This window comes from Symphodus melops (assembly GCF_947650265.1).
Source record: "Symphodus melops genome assembly, chromosome: 7".
In the NCBI taxonomy this organism is placed as follows: Eukaryota; Metazoa; Chordata; class Actinopteri; order Labriformes; family Labridae; genus Symphodus; species Symphodus melops.
In genome coordinates, this window is record NC_136697.1 from 23,769,949 (window position 1) to 23,782,395 (window position 12,447).

The window sequence follows — 12,447 nt, forward strand, 5'->3', positions numbered from 1 at the left end:
GATGACTTGATCATTTAGTTTCATTATAATAAAAAAATGACGACAAAAGTTTTGGTATATAAAGTAACTAAACAACAGCAAACAGTGTTGAGTGATGTCATCATTATTATTCCTCTCATGAGGACAGCATTAGCTCTTACATTTACCTTATGTACCAGTGCACTGTTTGATCACTGTAGTAAATTCTATTAGTTGTCTTGTATCAGCTATGTCAGACTCAGCTGTGGTTGTGGGACGAGCGGCGCTGTAGTTTCATGTTTGAGGAATTTACTGTGTGAGGCAAAACAAAAAGCAGTGAGCGTGTTAGCACTTGTAAATTAGAGGTTGAGCTCTCTCTGCTGTTTCCAGTTTATGGCTGTGTGTTGAAACAGCCTAAAGGACACACACACACACACACGCAGACAGCCAACATTACTCATCCAACTCACTTCTTCATCAGCATCTTCATCACTTTTATTTGTGCTAAGGGTTTGGTCAAAAACACTTCCAGCACCAACACTGAAAATCATATGGACCCAAAAACCATTTTTAAAAAAAAGGTAAAGAAACAAAAGAACCATAAATATATAAAAAGGGGTACATGTGTTTTAGCTACCAGGATAAAGAGTGAAATCACAGACAATGGATGGCATGTAGAAAATATCTTTTAACAAAAAAAAAAAAAAAAAGGGGGGTTGTTTTTTTATTTATTGGTTGATGTTCTCCTTGGCATATTACAAGCTTCCCAGCTCCTGCAGTGTTTGGTCCAGGACTTGGTGCATTCCTAAGTTTTCCTCTTTCGCTTTAGATAGGCATTCTGCAATTAAAAAGGTAACAGCAGGTATCAATTAGCTATATCGTAAACACATTTATTTTAAAGTGGAGAGATAAACAAAACACATTTAAGATGTTAAAAAAAAGAAAGAAGACAGTAAAAGAGAAAAAATCCTTTATTGAACTAAAGAAAAAGGAGCGAGGAGAAGTTCAAGCAAAGGGAGAAAACGAGAGACAAAGTGCTTCTACACAGGTAAGAAGAGGCAAAGAGAAAGTGAAGACATCTCGAGCTTAATGCAAGGTTTACAAGGTGTTCATATCATTGAGGGCATTATCCAGCTCCTCGCTGATAGCCTTGTACTTGAGCTTCTGAGTGTACAGTTCGTCTGCAGGTCAGAGGTCAGAGAGAGGGAGAGCAGGTGGAAGAGGTACAGACGGAATTTCAGGCCAAAGAGGAGAAACAAACGAGAGAAAAAAGAGATTGTAGATTAAGAATAAGAAATACAGAGCAGGAACGTTTTAAACAAAGTGAGTCAAAAAAAAAGGATCCACGTACCTTCTAAGTCATCTATGGTCTTTTCCAGCTTGGCAACGGATCTTTCTGCAAACTCTGCACGGGTTTCAGCCTTTAGAAAAAAGACACGCAATAAACATTGATCGTCCAGTCACAGCTCCCACCAGAGGACAGCGCTTGAACAGACATGAACTTACCTCCTTAAGTCTGTCACTCAGGACTTTGATCTCCTCCTCGTATTTGTCCTCCTTTGCAGAGTACTAAAAAGACATGGACAGAGACAATCATTTACATGAAAAAGACACATTTGTCTGAAAATGAGTTTTTTTAAAAAGGCTTTTAATGCTTAACACCATAATTTTACGCTTGTATAGGAAAAGAAATCAAACTATATCGAGACCCGTTTTAAAACCGGGGATAAATAATAAAAGTCCCATATGCAACAAATATTGGATAGGTTTTTTTTTGTTTTACTAAAGGTTGCAGCCAAACTACTACACACTCTAAATTGCACAAATACACATGTATTTCTGTCCCCAAATGTGACCAATGTATTTGCACAATTTTGCCCGTGCTATCATTCTTCAGCTCATGGCGGCTTTTGATCAAAACTGAAGATTTTTTTTTTTTATACTTTTTGACTTTCAGGTGCCATCGATCAACAACACAATAGGGACTGCATTGTTTTGAAACAAAAGGTATATAAAAAAAAAAAGAAAAAAGAATCAAAGTGGTGAAAATTTTTACAATCCTATATGCTTAATATTTCTGATGTAAACCCTAAAGTTACATGATATTATCTCTTTCTTTTTTAAGAGTTATTGTTTGGGCCTTTTAACCTTTATTCGATTGCGTTCCTTTGATCTACAGGACAGGTTGACACCACTCACCTTGTCAGACTGAGCCTCTAGAGACTTCAGGTTGTTGGTGACGTTCTTCAGCTCTTCTTCCAGGTCTCCACACTTACTGTACAAAGACAGAAATTCACATACATTTTCTAAATGTAAAACTGAAAACATATTTTATTGGGTAGGTGTCTTAAGAGATTCAGCAAATTTCTGCTTACAGCTCTGCAATTTCTGCTCTCTCTTCTGCTCTCTCCAGCTCACCCTCCAGGATCACCAGTTTACGGGCAACCTGACCAAAAAAAAAATAATAATAATAATCACAGGTGAGCATATACATTGGTGTATGATCCATGTGTAAACTATCAGTTAGCTCTACTGAGATCTCTCCTGAGGACGAACCTCCTCATATTTGCGGTCGGCCTCCTCAGCGATGTGTTTGGCTTCTTTGAGCTGCATCTCCTGGATCTCCATCTTCTCCTCGTCTTTCATGGCTCTGTTCTCAATCACCTTCATGCCTCTGACGATCACAAAGACGGACAGTTTGAAGTTAAACAACACAACAGTACTGTCTCTGCTCGTCAACCCAAAGATAATATTAAACATGAGTTCATAGATAATGTAGCCACAGAAAAAAAATTAAAATCATATCGACAGAAATTAAGACTTTCCCAAGAGATTAAATCTTTTAAATCACCTTACAAGATTTACTAGTTACTAGCAACACTACTAGTTGTTTTGTTAAGCTGGCAGGTTTTTTTCTAATGAAACCATTTCTTTTGGAAATTTCTCTCGGACTTATTTTGTATCTGTACGAATCTGTATTTTAAAATGTATAAAGTTGATTCAACTTTTAACTTTTTATTTTCCTTAAACAGTAACATCCCCCTCCACCAAAAATCCTATAGATGTTTATGTCGCTTAAAGTGTGGTTAACATCTTTATGGTTACAGTAGTTTGTTCTTGGTAGAACAGAGCGACTACAGCTGAAGCAAACACCAGAGGCAACAAGGTTGCAGTTCCTCGAGTGTCCACTTGAGGCCGGCTCCGACAGCCAATGAACTCCCACTAAGCCCAATTTAAAAATGTCATTTACAGAAGGCCTAATAATAAATAAACAATTCAGTCCATGCATCTGTTTTTGTTAGAACTGTACATGGGTTGAATTTTTGACAGTCTAAATAATCTGTATTGGTTATGCTAAGGTTCAGTGTTTAACAAAGTCCTGACAGCTTGGAGCGTAGTTGTTGTGACCTAGGAGGCTTAAGACCCACCTCAGCTTCACCTGTCTGGTTTTTAGATTGAGATAGTTAGGTGGAGAGAGCTTTTCATATTGTCATCATTCATCTTTTCTTCAGAAAGTAAATGGGCCAAATCACTCAGAGTATGTCCATGTTTTATTCAGTGGATGGACAGAACCTTCTTTAAGATCAATGGTTGCGTTTAACCTCAATAACACCTAACATGATCTAAAGTGTGTTGTTTCTCTTAAATGATTGGATGATGCATTATAACTGAGTTTTTATGTCGATTGTCACCTTTCGCTCTCATCTGCAGCCTTCTCAGCCTCCTCCAGTTTCTGCAGGGCTGTGGCCAGTCTTTCCTGAGCACGGTCCAGCTCCTCCTCCACCAGCTGGATCCTGCGGTTCAGGGATGCCACATCGCCCTCTGCCTACAGCGACACAGAGAGGAAGAGAGGTGTCAGAGGTCAGCCAGGAAACACAGTGCAGCTGCAGGAGGAAGGATACTGTCCAGGATGGCTGAAGCAGCATGTTTGAAACTTGCTATACATTATATAATCATGGATTATAAAAGTGTTTGGAAAATAGTTTGGACTGCAAGGTCTGATTTATAGTGCATTTAGGTCTACTGAGTTGATTAAATCTAATTCATTGCATTGTGAACTAAAGGTATGTGGTTCAAAGGTTATGGGTAAAGTATGCCGTTTTATGATCTTATATCCTATTATTTTATGATGGCAATCAATCCAAATACTTAGAGTGTTTTTAGTTAAATGAAACCAATAGTATGGACATGGAATTTTCATCATATTGAGTGTATCTGGACATAATCTAAATGTATATTCCTGTTGTCTTCATTCATACTGGTCAGGTCTTTTACAGGTAACCAGTTTTAGCCTTAACAACCATAATAACTTCTGGACTTTGCAGCTTGACCAGATACTCAGAAAAACTGCTGATGTAGACAAACAGAAGGACAGCCGAACACCCTGACACATCTCAAGTTTTACAGCTCGATTGTTTTAATGGTTGTCAAGTAAACCCATGTATGTATCTAGATGAGCTGTGTTTGGCCTGTTTCCTGTGGGGCTGATATCACAGATAACCATGTCTGCCCTCTCCTTCCTGTGTGGAGAGGAGAATGAAGAACTGCACCAGCTCTTCACTTTGTACACTTTTGATCCAAATGACAAATGAAAAGGCTCAAAACGCCAGCAGAAAAAAAATGCTAAACAGGAACAAACACCTTTCAAAGTGTGGCCTATGAGACAATAATAGTTGAGATTTAAAGAAATTACAATCCTGCCATCCTTTGGTATTTCACAACCACGCTGACAGTTCATGTCGGTGCATTTCTTCGTGTTTGAGAAGATATAGGGCGGGTTGGAGTTAGATAACACAGCCGAACAAAAGTCCGCCAAGGAATGTCCCCACAACGATGCCTCAACTTCCCTAAAAGTCTCCAAAACCAACTTTATGGACACCTTACAATGTAAACACGTCATATTTACGAATGGGGTTCGCTGGACCAAAAAAAAAAAAGTTATAAAACATTTCAGAGGATGATAATTGTTACCTGAGGTCCGAGAGCGAGTTAAAATCTCGCAAAAAGTTCTCAATAAAAGCTGCACAGGAGTTGAGTGACAATAAAACTCAAATTGAAAAGGCGACAGAAGTTTTAGGAAAATGACACATTGTCTCACTTTTTCACGCAGTTCCCGTTCAGTGTCCAACACCCTTTGTACTTCCAGTGCACGGTCTTCTGCATCGTCAACTTGTTGCTGGAGGCTTTGGATTTTCTTCTTTACCACCTCCATTACCTCGATTTAATAGTTTTCTCGGTCGAAAAGAAGGCGGAAGGGGGAAAAGTAGCAGCCTAAATTGACCGTCTGTGTCCCTTAAAAGTTATTGATTTGAAGTTTCAGCCTCCGAGGAAAAGCCTCTTTTTTTTCTCGGGCAGGAAGTCAGGGGACGTGCAACTGTTGGGATGGGGAGAGAAAAAAAAAAGGGCTGGGAGTTTTCAGGAAATTTATGGCGAGTTCCTCCAATCCTGTGAAGAAGCCTGGTCTCAGATGACATCACCGGATTTAGGAGGGGAAGGCACTGCTCCTTTTCCTCCTCAAAAAGAGGTGTGTGAAAAGTCCTGCGAGAGGGAGTCGAAGCGGTTCTATTGTGGACTTATAAGGCAAATTTAAGGTGTTGCCTAAACTGCATTTTTCTCGTGTGATCAGAGGGAAGCAGGGCAGAGATCACGAGAGGACGAGTGTGCAACAGTTCTGATTCATCGGATTCACCAGTCTGATTAATCATAGCTGATTAAATGTCGAGAATCTAGACATATGATTTATATGGTTCAGTTGGGGGGAGGAGAGGAAAGAGTGTGAAAGGACAGAGTTGTAAAATAAAAGGTCCAAAGTTTACTTCTCGAAAGGGGGAGGAAAGGAGGGATGGTCTAAGGTTTGGGTGTGGCTGCAACAACCCGGGTTGTTGACCTGCATTGGACTGGCATGTAAATTGATTTGCTTGCAGGCATGACCTGCAGCCATCGGGTGGCGACACATTCCTCCAGCGTCCCCTTCTGACTCTACCTCCCCCCCTCACTCTTCACTGATTTATTTTTTCTGTCTGTCCCTGTGTCACTTTTATACCCAACAGCATCCCTTAGAAGCAGTGTAAAATATACTACAAGACATAATGGGGTTGGACAAGTCGACAGAAAGCAGATCTGCTGGCTGCTGATAGTTTATCTGAGACACAAATCATCTGTGAGCAGACCTCTAACCTTTTGGGGTTTATGCTTTCATAAACAGTAAGTAACACTGGTAAAAGGTGCTGTATATTCATTCAAATATTGTTGAAATAATAAATGACATTATGTCTTTGAATTTAAGATAAGATAATCCTCTATTGATCCCCAAGAGCAGAAATGTAGCTGTAGGCAAATTGTCATTAGATAAATACAATAAAAACATAAATAAAATAAGGTATAAAATGCAACTTGTCTGAGTTGTAAAGGCTAATTATCTTGCATTTGTTTGTTGTGATCTTGGAGCCAAAAGAAGCAGTGAATATGATATCTCGGGATGCGTACACTGGGATCCTTGTAAGAGGCCTAACTGTGAAGTTGCAATTTAAACTAGCCTGTCAATCACAGCACACACTGCTACACCTTAAACATACCCTGCTTTATCAACTATTTTACTATCACGAGCCCTGTTTACCTAAATGAGCTACATGTTGTATTTGAGGTGTTAAACTGGGAAGCCACAGCCGACTATTTCCACTTGCAGTCTTAATCAAGGATGCTAACATTTGCTTAATGCACAACTATTAATTTAAATGTTAGAAATAAGAGGCTTATTCTTTCACAGTAAATGAAGGATTGTTTTACAGCACCAAACTGTAAAACGGTGGTTGTGTCAAACTTTGTGTGTTTTATGTAGGAAGTGACTCTCCCTGTAACCAAACTTACCTACATGTACAAATAAAGTAACCTGAATCTGAACATGGTTGTGAACATTTAAACTGTAATGTCTTTTGTAGGTCAATTCTTCTTTCCTTTTTTTCACGTAGATTATTCTTGGACCTTTTTTCTTTTTGTTAAAGGGATGCAAAACATTCAGGCAGGATAGAGTGGGGAGAATGTGCATCAAAGGGCTGAGGCCGGGAGTTGAACCAGCACGTGATACGCCGAGGACTGTAGTCTCTGTATACAGAGTGCAGACTTAACCTGAGCTAAACAATATATGTTTTATGTTGTGGTAACTGACACTGAAACTGAACAAAACAATGACTGGAGCTAAAGATCTATCCATTCAGCACATGAGTAGATAGTGCCAATAACAGTAAGATGTAGACATAGTATGAGTATAAATGTTGTTATTCCTACATAATGAAATTCTCATCATTTAAAACTACATTATTAAAGAAGTTTCATTGTATACTTGTCGTTACTGCCCATGAAAAGCAAAAGTCAAGACTGTTTTTCTCAAGATAAAAGATAAAACGTCATGAAAACATATCTTTTCCTGTGAACTGAGGCATATCTGTAAAACAAAGATGCTCCTTAAAGGTGAGTGGTCATTCTGCTTTGTTCCAGATCAGGTACGTGTTGTAAGGGCCAGACAGAGCACAGAGTATCTCCGCCCCAAAAAAGGCCAGAGCATTGATTTCATTAGAAACTGCAGTACGGGGTTCTCTGTTTGCTTAAGCTGCATTCCTGAGATTCCTGGTCGGCTACAGGCTGGCCGAGTTCTGTCTGTGCTTGAGGAAAAGCTTTGTTACAAGCCTCAGAAATACACCGATAACTAAGACTGTGATTCTGCATAAAGAGGTACAGCTCAGTCATTTCAGGCTCCATTTAAGGCTTGTTGATCCGTTTCTTTTGAGGTTGATCAGTAGGTGCTGAGAAGAAGATTACAAGTTTTGTGTAAATACTGTCATATATGCATAGTGCAGTGTGTTTTTGTAAGGGATTTGTAAAAGACAGAAATAGATGTCAAATCTCAGGGCAAAGCTGTGGTGTGAAGGAGCCTTCTTTTATTCCTTCATTCATTCATTTGAAATGATCAAAACTGAGGGACATTGAACAATTGTGCCCCATAACTATCCATGGTTTGTACCTGATACTGATATGGATTAAAACTTCAATACAGTTTCTAATCATTTAATCTCTAAATGTCAATGTTGCATCATAGGCTGCCATGTCTCTTTAATAAAGACATAATTTAATTGTCAGAACGAGTTCAGGCACAGCCTTTTCGAGGGTGTTGGAAGTGAAAACAACACTCAGAGCGAGTGTTAGAAAACTTTCACTCCAAGATTTCTTTGAAAATAACATCTGTTTGTCGACCTGAATGTGTCTCTATGACTGACCTCCCCTCGATCTTTAGTCCATCTGATAGAGTTGTTATCATTACTGAAGTCTGAAACTTAGAAGTTGTGGTGTTCCAGTGTAATGCATTTCAGATGTCCCTTTCTGTGGTTCACTCACATCTGTGGCCTTCTTCTCAGACAGCTCCAGTTTCTCCTGAGCTTCCTTCAGGGCCTCTGAGTACTTATCAAGCTCATCCTCTGTTCCCTTCAGTTTCTTCTGCAGAGCCAGCAACTCGTCCTCCAGCTGAAAGAAGACAAACATGATGGATACGATAAACACAATCCAAGATGTTGCTGCTCAAAGGTATAAGAAACTGTGAAACACTGCATGGAAAAATAGATACTTATCTTCTGTTTTATTAGACAGTGTTGTAGCAGTTTGCAGCAACAAGGCCTACAACCACTTCTATGTTACTGTGTGGCATTGCACTTGAACTCTCTGATGCTTTGAGCTACATACAAATAACAATTTAGCTTATACTTTCTTATGCTGTCATGCTAACATGCTAATTTCTTGTTGGAATAATGCTCACCATGTTGACCATCCCATTTTTGTGTGTGAGCATTAGACACTGTAAAAAGGGAATTTAGCCACCTGCATGTCCCACATTGTTTAGTGGACTACTATTTTATAGCCCCGCATTTGGCCTTTCTGTTATTCAAACTGTGTAGCATACGGGCTACATATCATAATCTGTAAAAATAATCATTATTTACCATTTATTGTACTGGTGGATAGGCCTACACATTTTTAAATTGCTATTGTCTGTTAAATCACAATGTTAACAAGTTGTCAATGACATGGTCACTGTAAGCATACATTACTTTATCAATTTAAGCAATATGACATGACAGAATTAATGGTGAAGGCCTTCTATCAGTACTGAAGTGCTTCAATTATAGGCTTAAACATCTGTACAGTTATACTGACATATAATTACAGTTTCAGTCATGATCGACAGCAGATTATTATGTTTTGTTCCTCTAATAAACTGGTTCTACAACTTATCTGAAACCATGGACTGTTGCCAAGCAACCCAAACATTCTCCTGTTCTATGCTGCTCTGCTTGTGTCCACGGTTACCACAGGCCAATAGCTTAGTTCATTTAGCCCATTTACCTGTATGTTGTTATTCATCAAGCAACCAGTGAAGGTAAAGTTTGCCTGCATGATTCTGAGGCATCAGTTTAATAGAAACAAGCTGCATCTGCTGTAATGTAATGGCTAACTGTATTTAGTGCTCAATTAAGATGGTAGCCTACATACAGTATGGAAATGTTTGCTGATGTAATGGATACAAAATCTCTATACATTTTTGAGATCTCCATCTTTAAGTTTAATTCTAATTAAGTCGCCCCCTGCTGGACATTAAAAATAAAACCCTTTTGAAGCGCTTCAGTATTTTCCTTAAAATCTATAATCGACAGTCTTTATTTAACATGCTAACATTTTCTTAATAGTACATAAAACAACAAAGAGACTAATGGGATTTTCCATTTTCAAGACATTTGGTTGTAAACCAAATGTTGTTCCAACCATGGTTCCAGATATAAAGTCGTAATATAGTCATTTTCAGAGGACATGATTGTGTGTTTACGCATCCAAAAAAACATCCTGTAGTTGTTCTCTCTTAATACCATGAATATAAACCTCATGGTGGTAAGGGAATCATCAGGGGACCACCAAAAGGATAATGATTCATCTTCTGGGAATCATGAACGTCTAAACATAATTTTATGCCAGTCCCCTTTAAATGTGTTTATATTTTAAGATTACAGCTGCATTTATCCCCTCAGCTATGCATGGTTCAAAATTCAGGAAGTCTTCCCATGATTAAAGCCACAGGTCTTGCGTCATCAAAAGTTTTTATCAGGACTATTTCTTTTGAAGACAGTAGTTTCCAATGTAAACTCTCCGTGATAAAGTCTGTACAAAAATCAAAAGTACCCCAGATGTAGTCTGGCTGCTGGAGTCTGTTGTCTGTATTTATTGTTGATATTAAGTTTATGCTCTGTGTATTTTCAGTGTCTTCTGTCAGCTCTGCTGCGCTCTGGTCCCATCAGGCCAAGAATAGCAAAGAAAGCATCTCTTAGCACTGCTTGTATTGCTGCCCTCCAAACAAACTAAAGCCCCCTGCGTAATCTTCTAGGATTTCATGCTGACTGCTTCTTGATCTGGAAGACATGCTGAGGGTCCATGTGTGTGCTGCCAACTGACAACTGTCGGTCCTTGTTGTCTCTGAGGGTCTCATTAGAGTATTAGCCACCCGAGAGAGGTTTCTTTCCACTTGCTTTAATGAAGATCCTGCCTCTCAAACTCCCTGCCCTCTAGCATTCCTCTCGTACCGCCATGATGACAAAACTCCCTCCTACTGTGAAATAATTGCCACGTTTTGAAAACCTCAAATATTCCATTACATCCCCAAGTTCTGCATTGCTTGTAAGCATGCTATCATTAAGTTAGCCCTCAAAATATCACACAGTGTAAGGCTGCTGCAATGCAGCACCAAATATGGACGTGTGCGATTTGTGAGGTTTTCCTGAAAAGACTCAAATTCAGATAAGAATGCTGGGTAATGCAGTTCTCTTCAGTTTATGATTAAAAACACCATTAGCTATGGATTCGCTCTTTTATCTCCTGCAACATATTTCTGGTAGTTTCAAACAATCCTTGAGTTTTGCTGTTAAAAAAAACTTGACCAGTCGTCACTTTGGGATTCTCTTCTTGCATCCCTGTGGACCTCCTCATCCTCCCCCTCCTCCTCTCCCTGCCCACCAGAAGACACGGCCCAAGGGCTCAGTATCAGCTGCTCGCTGTAATTCAGCACTTGGTGCTTTGGGAATTACGTGACATTTTATGCAGGGCTACCCCACACTCAAAATACAATTGATTTCATTTGCAAATGGGAGCTACTTCTTTTTTTTAAATCAAGCTGTGTTCATAAAATAATCAAAACAGGTTAGGTTGTTTTCTTATCAGTGGATAAGACATTTAATAAAACTCTTTGAAAATTGAATGTGGCAACTAGATTTCACCATCTAGATTTTTACTTCTTAACTCAACACATATGGCTGTTCTTGTAGAAGTCAACAAGCTCCAGCAACACTTGCAGGCTACAAGCTGAAACATGTCAGTCTAATTTGTCAATAAAGTTAATCTTCATACTACAAGTGTTGCTGGAGATTTTTAACCTCTTAAATCAAAACAACAATAATCTACTTTTAATAGTCTTTCGTAATCTCATGCATCATGAGATGAAAAAAAAAAGTCATATCTAAAATATGAATTTATTTTTGCACATACTTCAATAAACCCACAAAAAATCCAAATAAACTTTAAAAAAAGTTTTTTATAAAGTATAAAGTATTTTATAAAGATATTTGTTCAAATGTATATATTTGGGTACATTTATTTTCACTGATCTTTACATTTTGTAGCATTTGTATACTTGTTTGGTATATGAAACATAAAATCCCATTTTAAAATTTGATTAAAATGCTCATAATGTTCATTCTTTTTCTAATCTTACTGATGTTGTGCATTTGTTCCTTTACTCCTTTTAACTGCTGATGTGCTGCACTTTTTTTGCCTTGGATGATTCCTTTCATTCTGATTCGACACCTTCACATCTGTCTCGTCTCACCTGCTTGGATTTGTCCTCCGCTGCCTTCTTGTCGGACTCGGCCTGTTCCGCCCTGTCGATGGCGTTCTCCTTGTCCAGCTTCAGCATCTGCATCTTCTTCTTGATGGCCTCCATGGTGATGGATGGGTTTCAGTGGCTCACAAAAGTCAGAGGAAAGCTTGTTTTATTTCTTTAGGTGAAAAGCTGCTGCAGATGTTCAGCAGGAAGATCCGGAGCAGGGCCAACTGGAGGTTCAACCAGTGGATGCAGAGAAGAGGAGGAGGAGAGAGACGGAGAGTGAGCAGAGGAGAGGAGGATGCAAAGTGAGAGTTGGAGGAGCTCTGTGTGATTTAAACTTCACTCGAGGTTTTGAGGCAGCCCCGGTCTCCAGTGACAGCCCTTTCCCACCGTTTACCCCTTCCGCCACTCCCCACTTTGGCTACTCTAAACCTCACTATGCCCCCCCCCCCCCATCCCTCCCTGATCTGGACCTCACCTCTTCAAGGCTCTTTGGAGGAACAACATGGTGTAGATGTGTTGGCAACATCCCACCCCTGACCTTTTTTGGGTCATGGCCTTTTTGTTTTGGACAGAAG

General features: G+C 39.3%; 1 protein-coding gene across 4 annotated transcripts; it reads right to left on the bottom strand.

Moving 5' to 3' along the window:
* Positions 1-428: 428 nt before the first annotated feature.
* tpm4b (tropomyosin 4b) lies at positions 429-12,197 on the bottom strand. 4 transcript variants are annotated; one of them, XM_079347392.1, is made up of 9 exons: positions 11,873-12,194; positions 8,347-8,472; positions 3,651-3,784; positions 2,515-2,632; positions 2,334-2,404; positions 2,158-2,233; positions 1,465-1,527; positions 1,310-1,379; positions 429-796 (listed from the first exon to the last, which is right to left on the bottom strand). In XM_079347392.1, exons 1-9 carry the CDS (start codon positions 11,984-11,986, stop codon positions 714-716), a joined length of 855 nt encoding a protein of 284 aa, XP_079203518.1. In that variant the 5' UTR covers positions 11,987-12,194; the 3' UTR covers positions 429-713. The 4 variants fall into 4 exon arrangements, with proteins under 4 accessions (XP_079203518.1, XP_079203520.1, XP_079203519.1 ...); XM_079347393.1 differs by lacking the exon at positions 429-796 and adding an exon at positions 914-1,139 and having other exon boundaries at positions 11,873-12,197; XM_079347394.1 differs by lacking the exons at positions 8,347-8,472; positions 11,873-12,194 and adding an exon at positions 5,057-5,367.
* Between the last annotated feature and the right edge of the window lie 250 nt (positions 12,198-12,447).

What these genes read in the sequence shown, in the direction of transcription:
- tpm4b (XM_079347392.1), bottom strand. Translation starts at nt 11,986, where the DNA reads ATGGAGGCCATCAAGAAGAAGATGCAGATGCTGAAGCTGGACAAGGAG. An exon ending in CGGAGGACAAATCCAAGCAG is followed by an intron (nt 8,473 to 11,872) that starts GTGAGACGAGAC and finishes GTCTTCTTTCAG; the next exon opens with CTGGAGGACGAGTTGCTGGC. An exon ending in GACCATAGATGACTTAGAAG is followed by an intron (nt 797 to 1,309) that starts GTACGTGGATCC and finishes TTTTAATTGCAG; the next exon opens with AATGCCTATCTAAAGCGAAA.